General features: G+C 40.4%; 1 protein-coding gene across 4 annotated transcripts; it reads right to left on the minus strand.

Moving 5' to 3' along the window:
• Positions 1–2,746: 2,746 nt before the first annotated feature.
• PRRC1 (proline rich coiled-coil 1) lies at positions 2,747–25,384 on the minus strand. Of its 4 annotated transcripts, none has more exons than XM_066568954.1 (9): positions 25,261–25,384; positions 19,191–19,310; positions 16,007–16,393; positions 14,627–14,784; positions 12,359–12,461; positions 9,174–9,337; positions 7,764–7,867; positions 5,803–5,905; positions 2,747–4,288 (listed from the first exon to the last, which is right to left on the minus strand). In XM_066568954.1, the coding sequence occupies exons 2-9, from the start codon at positions 19,288–19,290 to the stop codon at positions 4,079–4,081; spliced, it is 1,329 nt and encodes a 442-aa protein (XP_066425051.1). In that variant the 5' UTR covers positions 19,291–19,310; positions 25,261–25,384; the 3' UTR covers positions 2,747–4,078. The 4 variants fall into 4 exon arrangements, with proteins under 4 accessions (XP_066425051.1, XP_066425052.1, XP_066425053.1 ...); XM_066568955.1 differs by lacking the exon at positions 25,261–25,384 and adding an exon at positions 25,041–25,160; XM_066568956.1 differs by lacking the exon at positions 25,261–25,384 and adding an exon at positions 24,835–24,963.
• Positions 25,385–27,889: the final 2,505 nt, after the last annotated feature.

The raw sequence follows: 27,889 nt of genomic DNA on the forward strand, positions 1-27,889 counted from the left end.
TTGGAAAAACCTGCTTTCTCCTTTACTTCTGTGAGGTACTTCCCTATTTTTACACAGCTACATTTGCTCACACATGTATAAAATACCAAGACAGCTGGAAATCACTTTCTCAACACAAAATGTTTTATTTTTTCCTGTAACCTTAAAGCTCCATCTCCTTTTAATCCAGTACATGAAAACCCCATGTGTTAGCTCAGAAGCAGCTGTTGAGTGTTTTTGGACCGGGTGCTCTTCTGTGTATTCCCAATTTAGCTGACAGGCCATAGTCTGGCCAGCAGAATCAGCTGTCCAAAGCTTTGACAGAATTCTGCACAACGAGATGATAAATCAAACCAATTGGCCCCTTTTTCTTTTAGGAACTTGAAATTCATTCACCATTAGTTTTATAACTTTTTTTTTCCTGAATTACGTAACCATGGATGGAACAAAGTCAAAGAGAAATGACTCCAAGATTCAGGATTTCAAAATATGATTTCTTAAGGTTACAAACAGAAGTGTTGAAGTTAAAATCTGCATCAGAAAATTAATCAAGTTTGAAGCTATTTTACTCTTGCTTTTAAGTCTGCTAACAACTTTTCATGGGATATAGAATGTTCTAATTTACTACTTGTTCCTGTGTCTGCTAACAGTAGGAAATAAACAAAAGCATTTGTTTCTTTTTAAAAATTTGCTCAAAATTATTAAATGTAATTGCAAACTAAACACACCGAGTTCTATGCTGCAGAGTGAACACTATTCCATGAAATTCCTTAATCTGCAAAGTTTACTATTATGAAAAAAAAGAGGATACTTTTACAAATATCCTAAAGAATTGTTACAAAAATTCTCATTTTCATGCGTTTATACTTACAGAAATCCTTCAGAAATCTCCCACTTGAAAAACACCCCCTGAAAAACCTCCCCAATGCTGCATGGAGGGGTAAACATCAAAAGCAACGTGTAAACTTCATTAGACAGAGATAGAGAATCACATCTGTGCTAAGTGTCTCTGCTGCAAAATTTGCATGTTTGTGCTGTCCTAAAGCTGGCCAAAACTGACATTCAGACACAAGTTATTCCATATTTCTGATTTCTCAGCTACCCTCTACAATCCTCTCAGGACTCACCAGATATTCCTATTTCTCTGTCACTCTCCTGATTACTTTCACATCCTTCCACACTCTGTTCTTTCCTTTGCCCTCTTCTGCCACTCCTCAGTATCTTGCCAAAAATTGAGCAGGGGGTCTAAAAAAGATGACTGGTATTATTATTTCCAAAAGCCTTTTGTTAAAGGAGAACACTCTGGAAAGTGTATGGGCAGTTGTTAAGGCTGTTTTGTTCCTGATTTTGGATCAAGATGCTCCACCAAGCTGTAATTGCTTCTCCATCAGACCCCCCACACCCCCATCCCTTCACAGAATTTAGGGCCAATCTTGAGAGAGGCAGCTGGGTGAAAGCTGTCAGACTAATTTCAACAGAAATGGGTGTGGAATTTTATATCCATGGTTTTTCTCATCATTTCCCTATCATTTTTCTCATCTCAGAGCCATGCTGATCTGAGCAATGCTGTGATGAAAAACTGAGGCCAGGAACAGAGCAGTGACTTCTCCACAAAAGCAGCAGCAAGTGCAGAGCTTTTTCCAGCATTTTAAAGAATCTCAGTTTAAGGGCCTCATAGATCTTAATGTGATGCAAACTCAAAGAGCTTGGCTGGCTTTTTTTTAATGTGAAACACAGTGTAAAAATGGTAGTATAATAGTAATACATTTAGTAGTTTATTTGATTTCTTCTGACACATTGGAGCAAACTCAGCAGAAATGGCTTCTGCAGCTGCACCTACAAGTCACCCCCTGCCATGATGTGGCAGTTGAGAGTTGTAACAAAAGTTACATGTCTGAAGTGTCTCTGCTCTTCCAAGTTGATCTGTGTACAAATTTAACGCCCCTGTTGAGCTTTCTCTCTTATTATTGGCCACAACACAACCCTGGGGGTGGTAAAAAGCTGAACTGTCTCCATAGCATGGTTCAGAATTTATCCATGTAACTCAGAGCAAGGCCCCCAGAAAAATGCAGGAAGCAATTTCCAACTTTTTAGCCTCCCAGATCACAGTCCAGACATTTTTCCTTCCCTTGGCCTCTCAGGGGAGAAGCTGAGCTTGTGGTGTTGATGTGAGGATGTGACTTTTCAATACACAAGCAAATCATGCTCCCCAAAGAGAACAAACTACTAGGTAGTTACAAAGCTACACCATTTTACTGCTTCTGGGAGCTGTCAAAAATAAATCACGAGACTTTCATGAGCCAGAGAAAAAAACATTTTACTTGACCACACTGTCTTCCCCTACTTCTCTCACCTCTTAAAAAGTGAAGTCCAGGGACAGGAAAGGGAGAAAGAAAAGGGCTGTTCCTCTTCAGTTTTAATTTTAAGCCATGCCAGGGCACCTAAATCTACTGATGACTTTATGTCCTCCTCCTTTGCATCATGGATGCTGCAAGCAGGGGGGAAAACAGCAGCATTCCATTTATTATATACTTCAAGCTGAAATTACAGAAAGTGCAAAGATGCCTTTGCTGCATAGCGACAAAGAAAACTCTTTGTATCACCTTTTTGGTTTAACAGGGAAAGAAGTCTCAATGAGGACCTAAAGATTGAGAGCTGATCTTGTTTGCTTGTTTAGCATGTGACAAATCTGCAAACTGACCATGCAAATACAACTTCAATAATGATGTTTCATCATCTGGAATAAAAACCAAGCCTTTAAAACAGATGCAGTTCTCTAGGGAAAACATTTATTCAACTGCTTTACAGAGTAAGCCAATTAAGGCCAAATATATTACTTGGAAATAGACAGGCTTTCACTGGGTACAAATATGAGCTGGCTTAACAGTATACTGTATACAAAATGTTCTTTGAAAGCATCTAAGAAAGGTAAAGGCTGAGCAATACAAGCTGAAAAACTGCTTCTTTAAGGCAAACAAAAAGTATTTGTTTATTCTTTGTTTCTTAAAAAAGTAGTACCAAAATATTTCTTCACAATTACTTCCATATTTCTAAGTAAAGATTTAATATTGTGTGAGCATGGATGGAAGATATTTATAGCCACAAAAAAAAAAAATCAGACACCACTCAAAACTTATATGAGAAACAGTGAACTCATGACATCATGAAAGCTTTTAGACTTAAAAGTGTTTAGAAAACCCAGAATAGCAAAACAAGTGATACACACATGACCATTTTCCATAATCAAATTACTGACAACTGTAAATACATAGAAAAGATTACGTAATTACATATAACAGATGATGTCTGGAAGCACTGGAGTAAATCATGTTACTGTAACTGCTGAGATGATTTCATGTGGGGAGTGCAAGACCTGATCTAAAACCCACTGAAGCAACTTGAAATTTTGTCTGTGGTTCTTCAGCTGGCCACGAATTCGATTACTGTTACATAAAAAGCAGAAAGATGCAGCATAGAAAATGAAAATTCAGAATTATTTAGCAACGACTTCAACTAACAAGGGCATGGATTTGTGCTCTTCTTCAGCAGCTCACTCTTAGGTGCTGTAGAGACTACTTGGCATCACTCCTGAGAACTACATACGGACACCAACCCAAGGAGGTGGTAAGTATCCCCTAAACACATGCCCCAAAAACCACATCTAATACAGAAGGTAGTCTCTCTGGATTGAAATCCATATATAACGTACATGTTATGCTGTCAACATGTTTATATTACTAATATAATAGAAATAGCTAAACAAATATCCCCTTTAGAAAGAATACTAACTAACTGTCTCAGCAAATGGCTGGTTAAGGTGTCACACCACAGAACATTCCAGTTAAAAAACTGCAATGCTGCCCGTAGCAGTCAGAAATACATGTTTGTTTGATGAATCATACTGGAAATCACACATTAGCAAAAAACTGAACTTGCTCACTTCCACTCCTGGAAATCATCGCCTCCACTTCTGAAGAAGCAGAGACGGTTTGAGAGTTAAAATCACAAATCTCGCGTAGCTGAGCACGGGAACACAGGGCCTCCTTCCGCTGATCCTAGAACCAAACCCAGCGTTCCTGGCGTGAGGGCGTCCCTGCTGTCACACGGTCCTGGGTGGCAGCTGCTGTTTGTACATCCCTGCCAGGGCCTTGGCCGCGCTGTAGATCATCTGCCGGCGGGACATGCCCGTGAACACGGCGTGCCAGTCCGTCCTGCTCGCGTTCAGCACGCTCTTCTCCAGCACCTCGCCCACCGTCACCAGCAGCCCCGACCACCTCAGGCTGTAGTCCTGAGGGGTCAGGCTCTTGGCCTGCGTGTAAAAAAGTTTGAGAGGCGGTTAATGAAACAGCCTGGGATTGGTAGATTTGCGTCTGTTGTCAGATTCAAGCGAATTCTGCAAGAATCGTTCTTGTGTCAACAGACCTATGTGGAAAATTAAAGGGTGTGAGAAGCAAATTTGTCACGGACATATTTTATGAAAAATACTTTTGCTAGGATTTTTCTCCTGAGAAGCTGAGAGGCCTCAGAAACGATATGTAAACAATGGTTATCTGCTGCCATGGGATGCAACAGGTGCATCTGTGATTGGTCTCGTGTGGTTGTTTTTAATTAATGGCCAATCACAGTCCAGCTGTCTCTGTTCAGTCACAAGATTTTATTATCATTCCATTCCTTTCTACTCCTTGCTAGCCTTCTGATGAAATCCTTTCTTCTATTATTTTAGTACAGCTTTAATATAGCATTTTCTTTTAATGCAATATATACTATAAAATAATAAATCAGCATTCTGAAACATGGAGTCAAGATTTTCGTCTCTTCTTCTATTCTTTTAGTATAGTTTTAATATATCATTTTCTTTTAGTACAATATATATTATAAAATAATAAATCAGCAGTCTGAAACATGGAGACAAGATTCTCATCTCTTCCCTCGTCCTGGGACCCCTGTGAACGCCACCACACAAATTTCAGGTATTCAGGAATTGGTGCTACTGAAAAAAGCCCCAAAGTTACTATTTGCTATCCCAAAACCACATCTGAGGATCAAACCCCAAACAGTTTTCTGGTTATAAATTCTTCATGGAAACATTTATTTTAAAAGAATTTTCAGGCCAGAGCTAACTGAAGAATGACTCATATCTGCTGTCAGACAACATGCAATGACTGGAGTAATTCCCAGTCTGTGTCCAAAGAAAAATAAACCACCTCCAGAAAAACTTCTTTTGGTGGTATTTGAGAACCGCACACTACTGCAGCTCATTCTGTTATTTTCACTCAAATGAACCATGGTATTTCCAATATTTAAATATTCTGATTTCAGAATTGTACATCTTTGCCAAAATAGCACATTTGAAATCAGCCTTGTCTTTCAGCTGGAAACTCTGTGTGTTCACAGGGGACATAAGTCCAAGTATTGATCTGGAAAATGGGAATCTTGTTTTTAGGAATGAGTTTTCAGAGAGTACAGCATGCTGCCTGCTTGGTTAGTATTTCTGCTTAAATAGGAGAGTAAAACTTGTGATAGATATTGCAAATATCCAAAGTGACAGATATTGCAGAATGAGACTCTTGACTAAGAAAAGCTTTACTATAAATGTCTAAAGATTAATTCATGAACATGATGCAAAAATATTTTGCAAAAATATTCATAAATAATTCATAAGCATGATGCAAAAATATCCTCTTATCATAAATGAAAATATTTAAGTTTAATAACTTCCAGTAAGAACTAACATCATAACTAAAATTAAAACTTCAGTCTTATGTCTCAGCTGTTAATTGGTAAGAAAAGTGAAAAAGGAAAAAACTGAAAATACGTTCTCACCTGCTGAACATATTGCAAAGGCACTGGTGTTGCTTGGGTGAATGCTTCCAGGTGAATTCCATGAATTGGATCCTCAATAATCAGACATCCAATGTCAAACCACCTGCAGTGATGTGCAAATTGTTTTATTTCTGAGTACTGAGGATCACTCTGATGAAAACCAATGTGCTAGAAGTTGAATGATGAACATTTTACAAGCCCTATTACAACTGCAGTAATAATTTAATAATGAAATTCATCAAACTGTTGTGGTATTTTGCAAGTGAAATTTGTGTATGTCACTTTTCATCCATCCATCCATCCATCCCTCATAATAGTGCACGTATATGCATGTAAAATGCATAAAATACACAGAAATACAAATTACGTGAAACTTACAATCAAAGAATAAAAGGTGAGCTGGAAGGGTGGGTGTGTGGGCAGACATAATCCCTTGGTCACAGGTATTCTATTAATAATGAAGTTGCTGGTATTTTCTTGTCTTCTAATGTTTGCATTTTTATCCATGGGATGGGCTTTTATTTCTTTTTTTTGGACAGATACTCTCCTTTTGCTCTGTTTTTTCATTTAGCATTTTTAGTGCAATATAAATGAGGAATTTTCTAAAGTAAATAGGAGTAGGAAGAAGTTTTAATTTTTGTTTTGCATTTATTTCCATCTAGTCTGATTTAGACATTTTATTGTCTTTTCAAAGAGGATTAACTATGACATACATTATTAGTAGTGTGGGTAATTACTTGAAACTCCTCTCCTTTGGGCATGTACAAGCATGGTAAACAGTGGAAGAAAACTATTTAGGTTTGCATTAAGAAAAACAGCATTTTCCCTAATGTTTTGGCATTTAATTATAAAGATGATTCAAGAATTGCCTGTCAAACAACATGTTACAAAATCAAGTTGCAATGCATTTTGAAACAGCATTTTTGTGTCTGTGCAGTGCAAGTTAGATGCAATAATACATTCTCAGTGAAAGGAAAACATAAAATACATTATTTGATAAAATCATATTGTTCTAAATGCCGAAATATCTCCCAATATCTCTTCTGACACAATTTCAGAGAGAGAAGGGAGGATGCACACCCCAATGCACAAACTGTTAGCCAAATTCCAAATTTTACAGCTCCTTAATTTTTTTCAGCTCACTCCACTGTGTTTTTACATTGTGAATCTACAAAGCCTGACAAGGATTTCTTTATATTAAGGTCTCAAGAAGCCTGGACAAAAAGCTGAACGTCATCACCAAAACCAAGCCTGCCAAAATACTTCAGACAAATCTCCTCCTTCTCTTTCTCCTTCTCACTCTCCTTCTCTTTCTCCTCCTTTCTCCTCCTTTCTCCTTCTCTTTCTCCTCCTTTCTCCTTCTCATTCTCCTTCTCCTTTCTCCTTCTCCTTCCTTCTCCTTCCTTCTCCTTCCTTCTCCTTCCCCTTCCTTCTCCTTCCCCTTCCTTCTCCTTCTTTCTCCTTCTCCTTCTTCCTCCTTCTCATTCTCCTCTTCCTCCTCCTCCTTCTTTCTCCTTCTCATTCTTTCTCCTTCTTTCTCCTTCTCATTCTCCTCTTCCTCCTCCTCCTTCTTTCTCCTTCTCATTCTTTCTCCTTCTTTCTCCTTCTCATTCTCCTCTTTCTCCTCCTCCTTCTTTCTCCTTCTCATTCTTTCTCCTTCTTTCTCCTTCTCATTCTCCTCTTTCTCCTCCTCCTTCTTTCTCCTTCTCATTCTCCTCCTTTCTCCTTCTCATTCTCCTCTTTCTCCTCCTCCTTCTTTCTCCTTCTCATTCTCCTCCTTTCTCCTTCTCATTCTCCTCTTTCTCCTCCTCCTTCTTTCTCCTTCTCATTCTCCTCCTTCTCTTTCTCTTCCTCATTCTCCTTCTCCTTTATTCTCCTTCTCCCTCAAACTGCCACCAGCTCCTTACAAGGAATATTCCCAACGTGTCCCCACCCTCCTGGGATAAATGCAAGGTTCTCACTTGTCAGGAAGCAGCTCCTCGATGAAGTTTTCCACTGACACAGCAGGCTGCTTCTCGTGGATGACTCCTGTCCGGCGCAGGCTGTCTATCCTCTCCTGGGCTCCCTGAGTGGCAACACAAGCTGTTAGACAAAACTCTGAACCACAGCTTAGTGCTGTGCTTGCAGATCAACCCCAAAAGAACCCCAGAACACGCTTTTCAAAATGACTCAATACGGAAAAAACCCAACATCCCCAACTAGTGAAGGCCAGGAATCCCAAACAGTAACAAAACCTATGATAAAGATAATTAAATTTTTTTTTAAGGTTTTTTTTACATTCCAAGAAAAATACCCAGGGTAGCATGCAAAGAATTCCTAATCTGCGACAAGAATTCTTAACCTGTGATGGTTTTAACTCTCACTTAAAGCATCAGTGTATATTTGTGTTACTTTGACATTTCTACAACTTAAAAACTTCTTGGGTTTAGAGTCTTTAAGAGCTTTGGACCAGCTTTGTAAGAGCAAGGGAAAGAATCCATTTGTTGTGTTACATATCCAACTAACACACAGGAATTATTCCCCTGAAAACTGTAATCACTCTGAAGTTGTAACAGAAATATATACAATACACTGCAGGAGATAAATAAAGGAACATGCACATTATTCTGCTTTATCTCAATATAAAATTGCATCAGATAATACACTGCTATGAGAACAGGCTTTACTCTGCAAGCACTGACACAACAGGCAGGGGGAAAGGCTTCCTTTTTCATGAATTTTTGCTTACATTTAGTAAATAGAGTATGAAAACAGCTGTTCTCAGGATTTTCACTTATTGGCCAGAACTGGTGAAACAACCTTTGCTAACCCCTCCTCGAGGGTGGCACAGCAGTTTGCAAGGCTGCTCAGGGAATTCTTATATTTCAAAGAGAACACAGATCTGTTCAGAAAGATCAAATGTTAACCAAATTGTCTTTGATCTACAGAATCAGTGGGGAGAAAAATCAATCTTGGAGACTTTTCATTTCTAACATTTCCAACATGATCTGCTGGTAACACACGAATACACCGACATAGGGACCCTCTACTTGCTGCAAATGTGTTTGCAAGAAATCTTGAAAATATTTCAAAGAGAGAGCTTTGGATCGAATGGTCCAAATTAAGGAAAAAAAGACAAAAAAATGCCAAACCCACAAAATAACAAAACCAATGAACCAACAAAAAAACCCCCTCTACCCTGAACAAAACAAAACAAAAAACCAAGCCAAACAAACAGAAACACCCCAACAAACAAACAACAATAAAAAACCAAAACACCAAAAAAATCCCCGAAGAAAATGTTTACCTATCCCAGAAACCGAATTTCACTTTACAGAAAATGAGATAATTTTGCGTGAATTTCTCTTTGCTACTGCTAAGTATCAGCTTACCTTTAAGCCTGCAGCATAGCCCACAGGCTGTGGTGCAATGTTGGACTGTGCAGCCTCTCCAGTCACAACAGCCATCCCAAAGACCTCTTGAAAAGCATCCCGAATTGCTGCAACTTTCACCTCTTTATTGGAAGTGACCACTATGTCCAGCTCTCCCCCAGTTCCTGCAAAATAATTTTGCCAAGTGATCTGTAAAAAATAAATCCACGCATGGAATATTCCTCCTTCCCACGGCAGCATAGTTCAAACACAGTTCTACATCTTCTCCAGCTGCTTTTTCTCTTTCTCATGCACTGGACAATAATTCTTCCATGAAGGAGAAGTCATTTAAGTTAGGAACTGAAATTCAGGTGAATAACTAAGGGATACAAGGGTGAAAGACAGGCAGCAGGAACTAACCTGGTTCAGCACCCAAAAAAAAGAAATCATACCACTCATTCAAGATGACAATTCACAGAGCTTTAGGAAAATAACTCAAAGACATCCTTTTCCAAGGATGTTTTGGTGTCCTGTGAAGCATCAAGGAATACTGCAAACTCTTATGAATGGGTTCAAGAACACTGATGCAGGTCATAAAATCCAGTGAACAGCTGCCAAATTGCACAAGATTTAAAAGAAAGGCTCCTATTACTTTTTAATGTGAACTTCAGTGTCATTTTATTGCTCTTCTTAGATTTTAAATATCTGTGGAACCAAAAAGCTTGTACAGAGTTCTAAACATTTCCTGTAGGGTTATATCTCCATAAAGAAGCCTGAGCTTTCACTAAATTTTTTCAGAATGAAACAAAACAATTCATGAATTAAATCTAAAATTATCACAGAAGACTCAATCACACCTCACATCTGTCTGTCCCCGCTGGATCACTTTTATTGTGCAGAAACACATCATAAAACTCATCCCTGCTGTGAGAAGCTTTCTCAAGAACAGCTAATTCTTTCCTCAAAAGTGGAACATGACATCAGAGAAAGTGCCTAAGTAAAATGCATCAACCACACAAGCTTACAGAGTTTGCAGTATTTATCCTGATTCAAGAAAAGTTCCTCCACTGATAAGGGTAAACCCAAACCTTAAAATTTAATGAAAAAAACAATCAACTTTTTGGCTCGTATTTCTCAGCAGACCTCAGTTACAGGAATCATCTTATTTTTATGAATAATCACCAGATAGGCTAGAACCTCATAGTAAAACCTACTATTTGGGGGGTTTAGGGTAAATTTTTTATAATTTTATTTATCAATTGCCTTGCTGAATGGAATTAGGGGTACAGATCACTGAACTTGGAGCAATTGTTTTAAATGCTGTGCAACTATTGGACTAAAAATAATTGAGAGTATCTTTTTTTCATTGATTCCTTCTTGATATAAATCAATTTAACGTAATTAAACAAATGCTTAAAATTGACTGCAGGCTTTTACTGAAGTTAGCCTCGCCTGACTGCTCAGGAACAAAAATACTGTCCAACAGCTTTTAATGAAGTTAAAAACTGATCCATAGCATACTAGCAAATTACTGCCTAACAGTTTTAAGAATGGCAACTGTGCCTCATGTCTGGTTGCAGAATACAGAATATGTTCTTTTGTATTATGGATCAGCAAATATCAAAAGCATCTATTTTTTTTCATCAGAGATACTACAGAACTGAAACAAAGATATTACATGGGCTAAAAGAAACCATTTTGGACAAAATCTAGTAAAATGGAAACCTAAAATATAAGAACTAGATGCACTCTGGTAAATTCAGGGGCAGAACTCTTACATCAAGTTAAGCTCAGACACCCTGAATGTGAAATTTCATTGTACCTTGTGCATTATAAACTGAAATTACAGTTCCATGTTTAATTTAAGATTCCCTGATGTCTTTTGTTGTAAAAGTACTGTTGTTTATGCTTAGAAGGTGACCATTTCCTGTCTAGATAGAAATTGTCTGTTCCAGGAGTGCAGCTCAGGTAACATTTTCACCCTGTGCCAATGAAAACAGTTCAGCTCTTTTCAAGAAAGAGATTACAGAAATACTATTTATTCAGATGACGGGGGGAAGAAAAAGAAGATTTCAACCACCTCATCCAGAAGCTTTGGTAATTTCAGGTTTTGGCAATGAGGAACACGAAATTCCTTTGGCATTGCAGTAGGGAGAGCAGAGAGAAGTGGGGCTATTGTTGAGGACATGGTTTTTGTAGAATACATTTCTACAAGGAAGTACAGGCTAAGTTTACAAACCTCTGCCCCATTTTCACAACCTGAAACTACAAAAATAATGGAGTACATATGTGGCCAAGATATATACAGACACTCCCCCTTCCAGAACTTTAGAGGTAACTACTGACTTAATTTACTCAACCTAAATCCTACAAACCAAGCGTTTTATTAGCATTACTTCCTCCTCCAGATAAAGTTGTTCTGTCAATAAACACTGGGTCAAACTATCCAGGATACCAACAGATCCTGTTTCTAAAAAAAGGGACAGTGATGACTGCAATAGAAACCTTAAATACACTTTGTCAAATTGTGTGCATAAATCAACATTTACTGTAGCTTTGCCCTGCATCCTGCTACTCTTCTCAAATATCTTTAGAAGGCATTGCTGGCTGGCCTCACTGGTTTTATTCCCACTCCCTCCTCACTGGACAGCTGCTGGGAGATTTTCCCTTAAATGAAAAACAATTAACTACTATTCAATAATTAGGTCATCTTCCCCTGTCCTCTGCACTAGTGCAGCAGTAGTTAGCTGGGTCACCTAAAAGGTTCAGCTGAAAAAAAAAAAATCTCAGGAAAACAAAATAATAAAAAAATCATTTTTAATGGTTTCTTCTCAGTCTTAGCTGTTTCCTGACCAGCTTTTTTCATAGGCAGAACAAGGTCAGTACTGGCACACCTAGGAGGGGGAGCTGCTTATCAGGCTCCTAAGAGAAAAAAAGCCATGCCAAAAAAAACAAAAGCAACCAAACCACCACCCTGGACAATTGGTGCCTTTTGCTTGCTTATTTTACTCTCAGGTCAGCTACGTGTGACATGCAGTGTCCTCCAGTAACACAAAAAAATGTGAGTAACACAAAGCTTTTCTTTCCTGTTAATTTTCAGTCTGTAACTGAAATGCTTTTACACTTCAAGTGTACAAATAATGGCTATTGCAGTAGCTTCTCCAGGATTTGCAGGCAATACTTGATGGTTTATCATAAACACTTACTGATATATGGAACCATGCCAGGATCCAGCGTTGTGATCATGGTCTCCACTGAATGCTTGGTTTTATCGAGAACAGATTTCACCATGGGATTCTCAGCTACACCCTAAATTTAAGCAAATACATTTCCATATTATTTTCCTGGGTTTTTTTTTTTTTTTTCTCCTCAAGAAATTCAGAATGTTATAGTTAAAAAAACAAAATATTAAGCTGCTCTGTAGTATCTGCTGTGCATTAGTCAGCAAAAACACTGAATATGACTATCAGTGCATGGCTTTTCTGTTACTACCTCAGGTTTAAATATTACCTTCCTCATTAATGCAGAAACAGCCCTTGCAAAGCCAGGCAGTGCTTCTCCAGGTAGCATCCTGGCTGCCTAACTAACATGAAGGCATTATACAGATGGTTCCTGAACACTGAGACTGCTTCTACCTGTGGAAGATGCCTTTATGTGTTCATCTGCTTAGCACAAACAGGGTGAAACAATCCGTATTTTTATACCAATCCCAAACATTAGGTTATTGCAACAATTATGTGGAAATCAGTCTTGGAACTGCAATGGGACTGCTCAGGTATCTCTGAAGAAACTGAAACAGTCCCATTTGATTCCAGACCATTAATTTGTCAATTTTAGATTGTCATAGTTTTCAGTGTTACTGAGCTTGAAGGAAATCTGAAAGAAAGGTGTATGATTTCTTAACAACACCAGAGGAAAAAGGGTATATCAAATTACTTCAACAACAGAAATAAAGTGGGGCAACTACAGCATGAGCTCCTCTACAGGAAATTCAGATGCATTTCTGTAAAAATTACCACAACATGTCCCAGATTCTGGCTCACCTTTAAAAAGCACATACTCTGATGTGAGCTTACATACATCATGAACTTGATGGTTTCAGTATAACTAATGATTCCTCAGTCTTTCACTTAAGAGATTCTCAAGCAGTGGTTACTGAACACACAGAGCACATGGAATGCTTGATACTTCAACCAAAATCTTTTTACTGGAGTCAGTAATACAGACTTGCTCCATAAACAGAAACAGGACACCTTCTGGATGGCAGCACTAAAATGTGGATGAGATTGGCTTTCCAATTAATTTTACAAGTAAAATGTTCTCTTCTAGAACACTGCCACCTACTGCAAATATTAGGAGGAACCTAAGGACTGAATGGAAAACATTGTTACTTAAAGGAAGAAGGAAAATGTGTTTTTATGATCATGAGAAGACATTTCTCCCTGAAAAGGGCAGCATGACCACTCTGCTCTCAGTGCACTGATGGAGAGACAGACAATCTTCCTCTTTAAGACTGTATCAGTGGAGAGACAGAAGGTTCAGTCTGCCATGTCACAGACAAATACTTCTGCCAGGCTTTCGTGCTTAAAAGGGACTGAAAAGCAAAATTCTTCAAGTGCACTGGGACAATAATCTTCTTTATTCTTCCTTCACATTCAGTGTGAGATGGGACAGAATGTGGCGCTGCTCTTGAAAGACAGCTCAGTGTTGATGTACAGCCCTCAGACCTTCTTGCCACAATATTCATGATGCCACTTAAATGTAGCATCTCTCTTACAGCTCCAGAAAGGTTACAGGCTAATGAAATTCTACTAGCTGATGTTGCTGCTTATTTCCTCTGTCTGATTAGACGGCATCACAAGGAGAATCTGTTCTGCACTGTGCATTCCATGCCTTCTAGCAGACTAACCTTACAAAACACCTTAGATGCTTCTTTGTGATTGAAAAAATATGTAGCCTGTCTGTCCTTGAAAAAAGACAAAATATAACTTGATTGTTATAGAGCAAGCATGACTTGCATCTCACAGGAATCAAACTCAGTTAATTAGGAACTCAGTTAATTTAGGAATATAAATGGGATATGCAAAGCATTTGGTAAGGTAAAACAGACTTATCTTTTTCTACATACATTCTGCATGCAGTCTTTGTGAAGTAAAAATCACCTTTCAGGACGTAAAGGGCTCTAGAATTTCATCTGTTTTAAGAACATATCCATACGGAACAGGCTTTGTCACAAGTTCGTATCACAGCAATCAAAACTAACCTAGAACACCTGCATTTGTACAGTCCCCTCTCTTCTATACAGAGAAGAAGTAAAAGCATAGTTTCAGCAAACAGCACTATTAAAAACAGCCACCTTGCACATGAGGCTGGAAAAAAAATTATAGTAACGTGCACTTAAAGAGTGCAACACGTCTTCCTGTAGTCAGTACAAACTGGCAATTCCTCATGAAGGCAACAGAAAAACCCCCTACCTTTATAAATCCCCAGATTCCTCCAGCAGGTGCTCCATTCTGGGCAGTAGATATTCTGGGATCTTCATGCTCCTCAGGAAAAGTGATTGCAGAACCAGCCCCAGGAGACAAAGATGAAGAGAAAGTTGCCTGTTGAGTAATGGGATCTGCCAAAACACCTGTAAGAGAGAAATACAAAACACAAGGGTTTAATTTGTTATATTGAGGCAACATGCAATTGTTTAACAGGAAAACAGCAGGAAGAATAAAACAATTCCAGGCAAATTCACCTCAGTTCTTGGAGGCACAAGAACAATTCTGCTTGTTAAAGGCTAGCAGATCTAATGAATGCAATCATATCTGCTAAGAAAATTGAGACTGCTTGCACATTATGTACAAAGTTAAACAATTATTCTTTCTCTTATGACACTAATTTAAAAGCTGTTCTTTTTATTGTATTCAAATTTTCATAATAAACTGTCAGTAAAGAGAGGGGCAAGTGTTAGTCTCTGAACAAAGGCACAGGAATGTTTTCATACAATAGGAAAAGTAAATTTTCTAACACTAAGTGCTGGAAATCAATAGTAGTAGAAAAAGGACAAAATCTTTACATATTTTGAAGAAAACTAAAAGAAACTAAACAGTAGAAAAATAAAGTCAGACCCTCTGCCCTATTACTCAAGCTTATTTTAACAGATTTTCCAACACTAGCCTTAACTAAGAGTTATTTTTATTTTATGCTGCACAATTGATAGCTCTTTTTAAACATCGTCCTAATACAGACTACTTAAAAGAGATATCACCAGTGATAATAAAAGCTTGGCCCAACTGTAGCTGAGGAGAGAAATTTCCACTCCACAAGCTGAAAATGACATCAGTTCAGCAACCACAGCAACTGCCTGCATGGAAGGCATTTATTATTATGTATTTTTAGCTATCCCAATGCAATTTTGTGGCTGGAAACAAAAAAAAAAAAAAAAAAAAAAAGAAGAAAGAAGCTGGTGTCATGTGTCAGACAGCTTGTCAAGAGACAGATTTTCAGAACAAAACCCTGAAAATTATGAGTTTATTGTCATTCTGGGGAAACATAATGGTTGAAGGTGGCTCTCTGAGCTGAAGAAAAGCTGGCCTTTGGTGTGCAAGGTAACAAAAATAAAAGTTCTCAAACAAAAGATTTTCCTGTGAACCTGAACGCCACCAGAACTTAAAGTGGACTCTGTCCTGGACCATGAGTGTATTTTAAAGGCTATTATACCTTGATCTGAGTAGAACTACATTAATTAAGAGTATTAACCCTTCTAAGTACAACTAATTAAGTGAGTACACCCAAAAGAATAATAAGCTACCAAGGAGATCCTCGGCCTGTCCCACGAAGAGGACAGCAAAGAAATAAAGAGTTACCTGTGACTGGAGGTGCAGAGAATGAAGGCATCAGTGGGCTCTGAGGTGCTCGGCCAGCATGACCTCTGGTGATATCGTAGGTGGAAGACATGGAAAACCCTGAAATGGGGGGACCAGTGGGAGGTGCAGGAAGGCCAGGGCCAGCAGCAGAGCTCAGAGGAGGAGGAGCAGAGAACTGGGACACGGGGGTGCTGAAAGCCGCAGGGGCAGCAGGAGGTGGGACGGGGCTCTGGGGTGGTGCAATTGTAGCAGCGGTGGCAGAAGGCACAAGTGGAAGAGAGGCCGAGGTCATCATGGGAAGAGGAACTGGGGACGCTCCAGCTGGCAAGGGGGGTGAGTAGGCAGGAGAAGATGGCATGCTTGGTGTGGCAAGGGGGCTGGAAAAAGCTACAAAAATAAGGGGGGGAAAAAAAAAGAGAGAAAAAAGAATTTTAGAAGCCTTGATCTCAGAGATTCAGTTATATATTTTGTTCGGTTATATATGTATTGTTCAGACACTTCACAAATAATTTTTTAACCAGTCAGGGTTTTTTTTTTTTTTTCATTCAAAGTGAATTTGAAACTTCTGCCTGAGCTTTCACACAGCACCAACGGCACTTAATCCTTGGTGACAGTGTCTTGTAGGACACAGCTCTTCCTGCGTGACCCTACTTGTCATTAGCTTAAAAAGACAAGTCAACATTTGACTACTGAATTTACAGCATCTGAAACCTGCCTCAGAATTTCTAGCTAGCTCTGTTATTCCTGAATGACTGCTGCATCAACTGAGGATGCAGGAAGTGCTCATCTTCACACACTCCTAATACCTGGGAGGGTGGGAGCTGTTTTAGAGGTATGGCACTGGAAAATGGACTGAACCTCAGGCAGCTCTCTCTTCTCTGGCACTCATCTCCCTGATCCCTCTGCCTTCCCCGTTTCAGCTGATCCTTGGATAAGCCAATTTTCCTGTCTGTAACCAAATTAAGCCAGGAAGTTAAGTCAGGAAAACAGAAATTGCCTTTTTTGCTGGCAGTAACATGCTAAACCAGCTTCAGCATCTCACTGGCCTCAGCCTAAACACCACAGTCAAATGATATGCAAATCACACTAATGCCATGGACTTCAAACTTGGTCATATACACACATCAGTAAAAAAAAAAATTGATCATCCATTCCCCCATGTGAAATCCCTTTATCTATTGTTTACATGCACCACTGTTCAGTATGTCATGTGTATTACAAAACATACACAACAGAAATTTAAAAATTATGAGATAAAGAGAAATGAAAAATAAATTCTTAAAGAGTACAAAACATTTTCTGTTTACACTGGAAATTGTTTTGATAAGATCCTATCAATATAATAATATAGTTAATTAATAATGGTTACAATACTATATAACACAATCATTGATAGTAACTTTTTAGGGTGAGCAGTGCAACTGAAGAAACCTCAGCAATTTTTACACCTTGGTTTAACACCTCATGGTGCAGGAATTTAAAGGTCTGGTTCTACATTCAGATTATTCTGATGCTGGGCTGAAAAAATACACCTCACAGAGATCCATATGGAGGAATTGCCTTGTTGGCTGTGCTTGCTGTACCATGCTATTCATTTCCCACTTCCACCCATAAACCACGCATTTCCTTGGAATTTAGCTGGCAAATTTTCATCTTCCCTGATGTCCACAAATTGCCCTTGCAAGATGAATGTGCTGCATTTTTTAATTTTAATTTTATTTTTAATGAGTGTGTTCAAATCCCACAAAAAGAGTTTGGAAGATGTTCACACAGGCCGGGAAATTCTCTTTGCAGGTTGATGTCTACAGACCTGACAGTTTTTATGCAACACTGCTATTGGTTTTGGCTGCAGAAATGAATAATGATGGAAGTGATTTCCAAATATCAGTTTTGGAAATGGTTTCTCAAAAACATGACTTTCTTATGAAAGTACTTCCTGTGTCACTCCTTGTTGAAATGTCACCTTTACCTGGATGGGGCAAATTATGAGTGCATATTTTTTTGAAAATATCAACTAGGCAGTAGTTGAAAATATCAACTAGTCTCAGCAAATCTGAGACTTTTTGTTAAAAAAAGTTCATGTCCACATTAATTTCAACAACTCTTTTAACAGACTTTGCCACTGGCAGCCAGCAAACCTCTGCCACATTAAAAAAACATTAAATCTTTTGTGGTTACACCCTATGTAAGTAGAAAACACTGCCAAAAATGTACTATTTAAAGACCATTTTTATACAATTAAGTTTATTGATGACATCCTGTAGCACCTCATGCACTTCTGGCTCTGGTTTCTTTGCTTGTGTATGAATGAGGCAGTGAGTACATTTCATGTGTGCTAACATCTCTGGCCAGCCTACTCCAGAATCCATTTTCAACAGACTGCACAAGTCTGATTTAACAATGCCACATCTGCCAAAAAATTCAAAAATGTGGTGTTCAGAATCTTGTAAAAAAATCAGAAAAATCACTCTGATTACCCCTCACAAGTGAGGCCTTACAGCACCTTTCCAGTACCTAAAGGGGCTGCAGGAGAGCTGGAGGGACTTTTTACAAAGAGGTGGAGTGACAGGACAGGGGGAATGGCTTTAAACTGGATGAGGGCAGATTTAGGGCAGTTATTAAGAAGAATTGTTCCCCGCCAGGGTGGGCAGGCCCTGGCACAGGGTGCCCAGAGCAGCTGGGGCTGCCCCTGCATCCCTGGAAGTGTCAAAGAGCTTGGAGCAGCTTGGGATAATGGAAGATGTCCCTGCCATGGCACAGGTGGACCAAAATGGTCTTCAAGCCCTTTTCCACCCAAACTGGATTGATTCTGGGATTCTATCAGTATTAAAACACAAGTCATTATTCAGGTTTACCACTATCCCCTGTAAATCTGTTTTAACTCCCTTCTATGCCGCTCATCTAACTGTGATCTATAGTATAAAGTATTATTTCCCTAGCCTTGCCATCCTTAAAAACTACAAGTGCATCTACATCACTTCCTGCAAGAGTTCCAAGAATTAAAAAAAAAAAAACCTGCTAAAAATACTCTGTGCGAAATCAGATGCATCACAGATAAGGAGCCCACTTCCATGATTAAGAAACAATTTAAATCCTTCCAATTAGCCTGGAGAAGAGAACTGCAATTATGCTGATTGCAACTGGTTTTGTAGTGCTTCAGAAGACTGAGTGAAGGTTTCTGCACCTAAAGTGACAGGCGTGGCAGCAGCAGCAGCAGCCTCCCCTGCTGTGCTCGGAGGGGGTGTGCCAGGCGGAGTCGTCTCTATCCCACTCTCTTCCATCATCTTCCTTCAGCTACAAAAAGCTGCGAGGGAAAAAAAAAAATAAAAAAAAAAATATATATATATATATAAAGTGAAATAAGGGAAAAGATTTTAAATTCGAATACAAAGGCCACAACACAATTATTTACATTCCTGAACAGAGCAGGTAATTCAAATACCAACCCTAGGGAACAAAAATAGAAAACCGCTGACTTATCTCAAGTGCAAAATTATCCAGTTTGTCCCCCCTTCTCCTGTATCTTCCCTTTATTTTTAGCGCTGTGATAATACCTCAAACTCCCAGACTCTTTCTAAAAGCCTTACTGTGCCTGCCCAGCTACTGCTTCCAAAATATACTGGTGGCACTTGGAAGAATAATAATTCAGAAGTGATTACACATCATAAACCCCATACCCCGTCGCAAGAAAAACTCAACTACAGGGTACAATTCTGCTGCATTGTTGAGCTGTAATAATGCATGACCTGTTGCTTCCAGCATGATAAAAATTATACTGACACCAAGTTTTCCAGTATAGCCAATTCCTGTAAAATCCATACAACACCCTTCTCTGGTGATGTTAACAGAAGTGGAAGTAATTGAAGGCTTTGGTTTTTATTTTGAAGGCCAGAAGAATCTTTTGATATATTTGAATAAACCTTTAAGATGTACTACTTCTAAAAAAATTAACTTAACAGTATTAATGTAAAAGGTCTCAGAAAAGTAGAAAAAGTAAGATTTTCATGAACACCAGGAGATTTTCCATGCTTTAGTGCAGCAGCAGCTTACAAGAAGTCCTGCTTCTTCACAAGTCTGGTAAATTACCTGTACCACTACCTGAGGCAGCAGTCTCCTTGAAGAACTTATACTGAAATTAAAGTCTTGTATAAAAGACTCGTATAAAATTACTTTTTTAGAAAGTAATTATATGTATAAAAAATATATAGGCTTAAAACACTTTCTACCATATCCATTACATCAGTGGCTACTGAAGACTGCCAGCTTATTGCCTTTCAGAATTCAGAGGCTTAGATAATTTGTTGAATAAAAATACTCACATATATATATAAAGGAGCTCCACTTATAAAAACACAGGGGCTTTCCTCTGTTTAAAAAACAGAAGTAAAAATTCCTCATTCTCTCATCGTTGTTTCAAAGGTGTATACAACCCTCAGCTTAATGTGAAGGAAAAATTACTATTATTACCAAACTGAAAAATCCAGAGAGCAGGACATCAATGTCAGTCTTGACAAGTGCACTCAAGAGTTTCCAAAACAAATGAGAGCATCAAAATCACACAGCAGAAGCCACAGACCCTCTGACAAATTAGTATGATCTGCATTAAGTGATTCAGGATTAAATGCTTCAGCCCAGCCACGGGAAGCAAGTCAATGTGGCTTTATGTGCAGCACTCTTCAACAAATTCTTGTGACAGATGGATTTTGGGTTCTGAGCATCTCTAATTCACTTAAAGGCTTCTCTTCAGATGGGATGAAAGGGGCAGTAGCTGCCCGGTGGGGAACAGACTGTCCTTGCAAAGTACATCTCATCATCCCGTAAAAAAGAAATACGAACTCTTCCGTTAAACTTTACTAAGGGCAGAAACTTGAAATTTATGATTTTTGTCTTTTAATAAGTCTACAGGAGTTTACATTCCTCTGCACAGAGGTATTTCTTAAGTTATTCTTCCAGTTATACACTGCAAAGGATGAAAGAATTTTCCACTGTGCAATTAAAGTAATCACTGACCAAAACCTAGAAACATGTTTTTGAGGCTCTTCCAACATGCTGCTTGATTTCACCCAATGCCATGATTAAAAGCTGCTGAGAGGTGCTTACTACTTAAAATAAATTCTGTGGCCATGCAGAATTACTGGTAAAGTTCCACGGAGCAACTTTCCAAAAACTCTGTGCAAGGATTTTTCAAATTTTCAGAAACTTGTTACAGTGGTGGTGCTGGGGGGTGGGAGAAGGGGCAACCCCCCCAAAAAGCCACCTGACATCTGGAAAATCAGGAATTAGTAGAAATACAAATAACTCTGTAGCTGTTCTTTGCTATTAACTTTGCAATAGGAAAGATTAAGGACAGAAACAATAATTCCAAATGTGCAAAAAAATCATGGCAGCTGCTGAAATATGCTAAAAATCCCATATGGAACTGCATAAACAACAGCTTTCTGTACACTGGTTTTTCAACATGATCCACTTGCGGTTTGCAGGTACTGCATTATGAAAAAAGTAAATAATTTAAAGAAAAAAATAAGGGCAAAGACCAGGCACAGGAATAGGCAAAAGGAAAGCAGAAAGCACAATGGGTAACTTAAGGCTAATAGCTCACAGTGTTGAAATAACCCAGCACCACAGATTGTTAAAATGATCCTACAGAGTATTTATGAACGTATCTGGGATACCCAAACCCAGCAGTGTGAGAGGAATGGGTGGAAGGAGAAAACCATGGGAAAAAGGACCCAAGAAATCCATCAGCAGTGTTCAGTCCTCAACAAAAATTCCAGAGGGGGTTCCCAACTTCCCTCAGGGGAGATGCAGGGAAAAAGTTTCCCAGTAGCATGAGCCTACAATTTCTTAAGGACTGTCTTTTCAGTGACTTGAGAAAAAACCCAAAAGCCATAATAATAACTTTTCATAATCCAAGCCACAAACACACAATTTGCAACAGGGAGCACCTGGAAACTCAGCCTGACTTCTTAAGGAAGTGACTTTCGTGCCTTTTTGCAAACTAGAACATTTTGGTTTACTGAACTGACTGGGCAAAGGAGAAACCCAGAGACAGGGGAAAGTGAAGCACATGGAATTGAGGTGAAAACAATTTCAGTACTGCCATCTAGTGATTCGCGACCAGAAATTGCAAATGAGATAATGCCACGTCTTCCTAGAAGGAAATCCTGGTTTGTTTTTATATGGAAATTAAAAAGTAGGGATATGGAGATGAGAAATACAGAACAAATGTATTTCCAGTGATCAGTCATCCTTACAACAAACCCTTTAGGAAGTAGAAGCATGAATTTTGTGTGACCAATTATTTTCTTTTAAAAAAACCCTTTTCAGTACAACGAAGACACTGTAAAGATGATGCTAAATCCTCATATTACACAAAGGAAATACAGTACACCCACAAAGTCTGTCTCTAGAACTGATTCTCACCAGCTGAACCTCATCCATTAGTCTAAAACAAGATCTCAGCCATTAACCTAAATCTCAAACCAGGTATTTAGGCTATGTATACTGAACAGAAAACCAGACTCAAACTCTGACTGAAATTTTTAACAGGGCTTGTGCTAAAAGCAGGAAGTAAATAATTTGATTTAGAGACTAGAATGGCAAGTTATTAATCTTTTCACTTTAATAGAAAGTAATTACATTTGTGCTAATATTTTGCAATCATCTTAACGACTTAACCACACTTCAAAAGCATTCTTCAGGTTATTACTCTAAAATGCACACATTCACAGCTAATGGTAAGATTACCTACAAATGGGAGATTAGCAGATTTCATGTGGATAAAAACACATCATCTAGAATCAGCTACACTTCAGAGTTTATAATGAGGTGTATTTTCAGTCATCTTTAATTGATCCCTTTTTCTGTTTCAGTAGGTGCTCCTGCTAATAAAAAACCCACAAAAATCCCAAACAAAAAAACAAAACAAAACAAAAAACAACCCTCCCATAAAACCCACAAAAAGAAACCACAATATATTTAAGCACACTAAGACAGGAAACTGCTCTCTAAATAGAGCCTAAAATGAAACATAACCACTAAGCTAGAACACTAAATTGAAATGTCACTAAACGTTTTGACTTTAATCACACTAGGCATAACTTTTAATTAAGTTTTCACATGCTGCAGGCACTGCTCGTGGCTAAGCTGCACCTCCAGAATGAGGTGCAGCTAACACCGAGCAAATGGCAACACTTCAAAAAATGAAACCAAACCAGAACTGGACCCTGAGCACGTTTAAAACTTTCATCTGAAAAGTTCCTCGTGGTTTTTTTTCCCTCTCACTTTAGAAAGGGAGAGCACTAAGGAAATCACTTTCCTCCGTGCAAAGAAAGCGCACAGAGAGGCCATCAGTTTAATCACCTCGTGTGAACGACTCGTTCCTAAGTCCAAAGTCTTAATGAGAGGTAATCAGGAGAGGGGATAAACAACACAAAGAAAACCCCATCAGGCCAACCCCCCAGAACTCTCCTATATACCTGATTTCTGAGGCTTTGGGCTCTTTACTGAGGTCATACCTCGAACAATGCACCTGGGTGTGAGGTGATCCCTTGACTTGAAACTGAGGTGGCAGATAACTTTTCATGACTGAAGGCCTTAGAGGAGGAAACTGAAGCTAAGTCAACTTTCCTCCCAATTCACAGTGAAGCTGATTGCACCAGGTAAACAGTACTGTGCACTTATTATTTTGGGGCTCTGTTTAAGTTGTGCTTCCTCCAAGTTAACATGGGCACTTCAAAGATGTGACATAAGCTAGAAAATCCACAAATGAAATAACTGTGCAATGGCCTAATTTGCATGTTTCGCGGTATAGCTTAATGCAGAATCTGATGGATTGAACTGTCAGTAAATAGTGAAAAACATTCACACTAAAAGAGAGTAGGTTTAGGTCAGATAATAGGAAGAAATCCTTGACTGTGAGGGTGGTGAGGCGCTGGCACAGGGTGCCCAGAGAAGCTGTGGCTGCCTCTGGATCCCTGGAAGTGTCCAAGGCCAGGTTGGACAGGGGTTGGAGCACCCTAGGACAGTGGAAAGTGTCCCTGCCCATGGCAGGGGATGGAACAAAATTATCTTTAAGGCCCCTTCCAACTCAAACCATTCTATGATTCCACATTCATCACATAAATTATGTTAACCACAACACCTGCATAACCTTTCTACCTTAAAAGAAACCCCAAAAAGCAACACCAAAGAAGCCTTTTCACCAGTGTCCATGAGAACTAACACACACCAGGACAGCTGGAAACACCAGGCATGACAGCAAGGGCTGCTGGCCTTCCTTTGCCACTAGCACTGGCAGAGTCCACAGACACATAAACCCAGCAAGCTCCATTTTCCCAAAGGCTGCCTGACCTCATCAGAATCATTAGAATGTCAATTATTTCACATTTTTACGCCACTGCCAACCCTCAGGATTTGCAGCAAACTACACCCCCCCCCCCGCCTCCCTTTGCTATCAAATATTTCAGTATCACAAAACCCTCTCAAAGCCTCACACACCAGTGATGGCTGCAGCAGAACTACATCTTGAACTGCGTAACACCGTGAAACAACAGCACCAAAGAAACAGCCAGACCCAGCCCATTCCAACAACCCGCTCCCATCGTTTTTCCAGGGAATGGATATCACAGGGCGTGATGCAACAGCTCCAGCACTTTCAGAGCTATTCTCCCAAAAGAAATAATGCGGGTTTTTTTTTTTATGCGATAATAAAACCACATAAATCATACAAAGAGCAAATTATGCCTCCAGAGACACCGCAAGAAAGCAGTAAGGCTCCTGAAGCACCATTTCCCTCCGGCATTAACAGAAAGTGAGGATGAACCCACAGGCATTTTACCAGGACCAGCACTCCCCATTCCTCGCTGCAGGGCTGGAATTCGGTGCCCCGAGGCTCCGAACAAGCCGGCACCCACACTCTCCACGCAGGAGGAAACCCGGCCTGAAGCAGGAGCACGACGGCACCGGCAACCCAAGGAATCACCGGCATAAATCGCACCGGGAATTCTGCGCAGTGCTGCTCCCCGACCCTCACCTCACAGCGAGCCTCAGTGCTGGCAGCCCTCGGAGCGCAGGAGCCGCCGCAGCCCCGCAAGGACGCGCCGGGTCAGAACACGAGGAACGAACCCCGCACCTCCCGCAGCCGCTCCGGGCCCCGGCACCGCCCGGCCCAGCCCTCCGGCCGCTCCTCCCCGCCGCCGGGAACCACGGGTCAACAACGCGGCGCCTCCTCCCGCCGCCAAAAGCGCCCTCACCGAGATCGATCCCCCCGTCCCGTGTCGTCTCTTCCCGGCCTTTCCCGTCCCAGGGATACACGGAAGGAGGCCGCAGCCGGCGCCGCCTCGGACTTCAACTCCCAGCATTCTGCGCGTCGCTGCCGCCGCGCCATGCCACGTCTCTCACGGCCGGGTCCAAGGGCCCCTCGCGGGGGGGTCGCACCCCCGTCTTGCCCACTCATCTTGGTTCGCTCCGCACCCATATAAAAACGGCGGCGCGGGCGGGCTCTCGGCAGCGCCACGTTGGCGGCGTGAAGGAGTGATTGGGGGGGGAAATGTGGGTTTGAATTACGTAGTGCCTTTAGAGCTCAGCCTTAAAAGGATAACCTTAGGACGTAATCGGGCATCCTGTGTAAATCTCTAATTGTAGAGATTTGAAGTACGTCTCGGTTGAAGTGATTTGTTCACAGAGTGAATTAGGGTGGGAAAGGCTTCTGAGGTTGTGGAGTCGAGACTGTGACCAGCTAGCTCCCTCAGCCTCTCCTGGGGCTCCATTCTCTTCCCAGCTCCGTTCCCTTCCCTGGCCACGCTGCCGCCCCTCCATTCCCTGCGTGAGGGCCCAGAGGGGACCCAGGGCTCAAGATGTGGCCTCAGCAGGGCCGGCACAGGGACGGGCCCTGCCCCGCTCCTGCTGCCACCCCAGGGCTGGCACAGCCCAGGGGCCATCGGCCTCTCGGCCCCCTGGGCACCAGCGGCACCGTGGGCATGAACTGCCCCCCTGATAACTTTTCCTGCCTACCAGAGAAGGAAAAATTACGTGGTTAATTAAGCTGTGCAGGCTTGACACTCCATTAGGCTCCCATTGCAGCTAATGCAGGAATTTGGAGTGTATCTCAGTTAAAGCCTGAAAAATAACAAATACACTTCTTTGAATCTGCGTATGATATTAAGGAAAATTTAGCAAAGCCAAGTACTTTTAAATTTGATAGATTTCAATATTTTTTTCAGGAGGTGGTTTTCTTTCCTTGTGGTATCTGCATTTCACAGTAGAATTTAAGGTTAGAGAAATGAGTTAAGAGGGAATCTAAGGGAAAAAAGCGGAAGATTTTCTGTGCCCTCTGACTTTTCCCAAAAGTGTGCTATTCCAGTGACAAAAAATGTCTTCAGCCATGATGGTATTTTACATTTTGCTTGGAAAACAGCAGAGTATGTGAGAATCCAGAACCTAGCAGGGGATAATACGTGCCTTCAGATTTTTTGTAAATCCTTGCCAGATATGTTGATGCACATTGCTTTGTGTCAATGAGAACGATGAGCCTATTTAATTTTGACCAATGATTTAATTACATGCTTTGTTAAGGAACACATAAAAAGAACACATGCAGCAATAACTAAAAAATGTTAGAGAAACGAGAATTAAGAGGAAATCTAAGAGATGAACAAAAGTTGAAGCTTTTCTGTGCCCTCTGGCTTTCCCAAAACTCTCTTACTCCAGTGACAAAAAACATCCTCAGCCTTGATGCAGGGGAAAAGAAGGAAAGGCAGGGTTAGGGGGTGGTGATGGAAGGAAGGGATTCTGGGGAGCAGAAACCTCAGCCACGAGGTGGCGGCCATTTTGGGGCACCTCTCTGGAATGTGTGAGGAATGGGTTTTGGGGAATAAAGCAACCTTGAACATTCTTGGGATTAGCTACAGGGACAAAGGGATTGGGAAAAGGTTTAGGAACAGATTCCTGACAGTGTGGCCACCACTGTCAGGGCAAAGGTACTGAGGGGACTGGGGGGAGCCAGGGAGATGGTAGCAACCCTGCGTCTGCTGTGGATGGTTTGCTCCCCCTTGTCCCCCCGATGTAGGGGAAACGGGGGTAGGAAAAGAAGGCAGGGATGGGGGTTGAGTGAGAACTGGGGACTGTGGTGTCGGGCATTCTTCACTTTCCCTCTCATGCATGATTCACACCACTATTTTTCACAATCTCAATAATCAAAAGAAACAATCTCATATATCTTTACTTTACAGTAAGGTCCCTCCTTTTTGTGCTTTCCGTTAACAAAGACACCCTACAGTCCTCCAAAAATTCTCATCTCTAACCTCTTCGGCCATTTTTTGTGGGAACTTAAAAAACATCCAACGAACAAACCCCTTAACCAAACCTTTAGAAAACTTCTCATCTCCCTCCTTCAGGATACCTACAACTTGGAGATAAATCGCTCTCTGCTGGGTGGACAGCCGTGTACCCATGCTGACGACCTAGCTTACTCCGACCCACTCACTGTCGCTGTCGAGGCGGTCACGACATAAAGCAGAGACTACAAGCAGTCTCAGTGGGCAACACTTTATTATTGAACATGGCTGATTTTTATACACTTTGCAATTGTTTATGCTTCTTCTATCTTTACTATTGGTCACAATAAATCAACATAATACTATTGGTGAGAAGTTATAGTGACTTCAACTAACTTTCTAAAAATGCTTCATCCAGCTGCAAAGTTCTTCTATCTTTCTTCTCTCGATCTCCTTGGTTACAGCCTTGGAGAGAGCTCCTTATCAGTTTCTTCTTACTTCTCAGCTTCTTCTTGCTCCTTTAGCTAACAGGCCTGCTGTTAGCCCCTTCCTCAACTCACTGCTGGAAGTGAAAGAACAAAAAGCTGGAAAAGTGTCCCAAAAGCCA

This window comes from Molothrus aeneus, chromosome Z (assembly GCF_037042795.1).
Source record: "Molothrus aeneus isolate 106 chromosome Z, BPBGC_Maene_1.0, whole genome shotgun sequence".
Lineage (NCBI taxonomy): Eukaryota > Metazoa > Chordata > Aves > Passeriformes > Icteridae > Molothrus > Molothrus aeneus.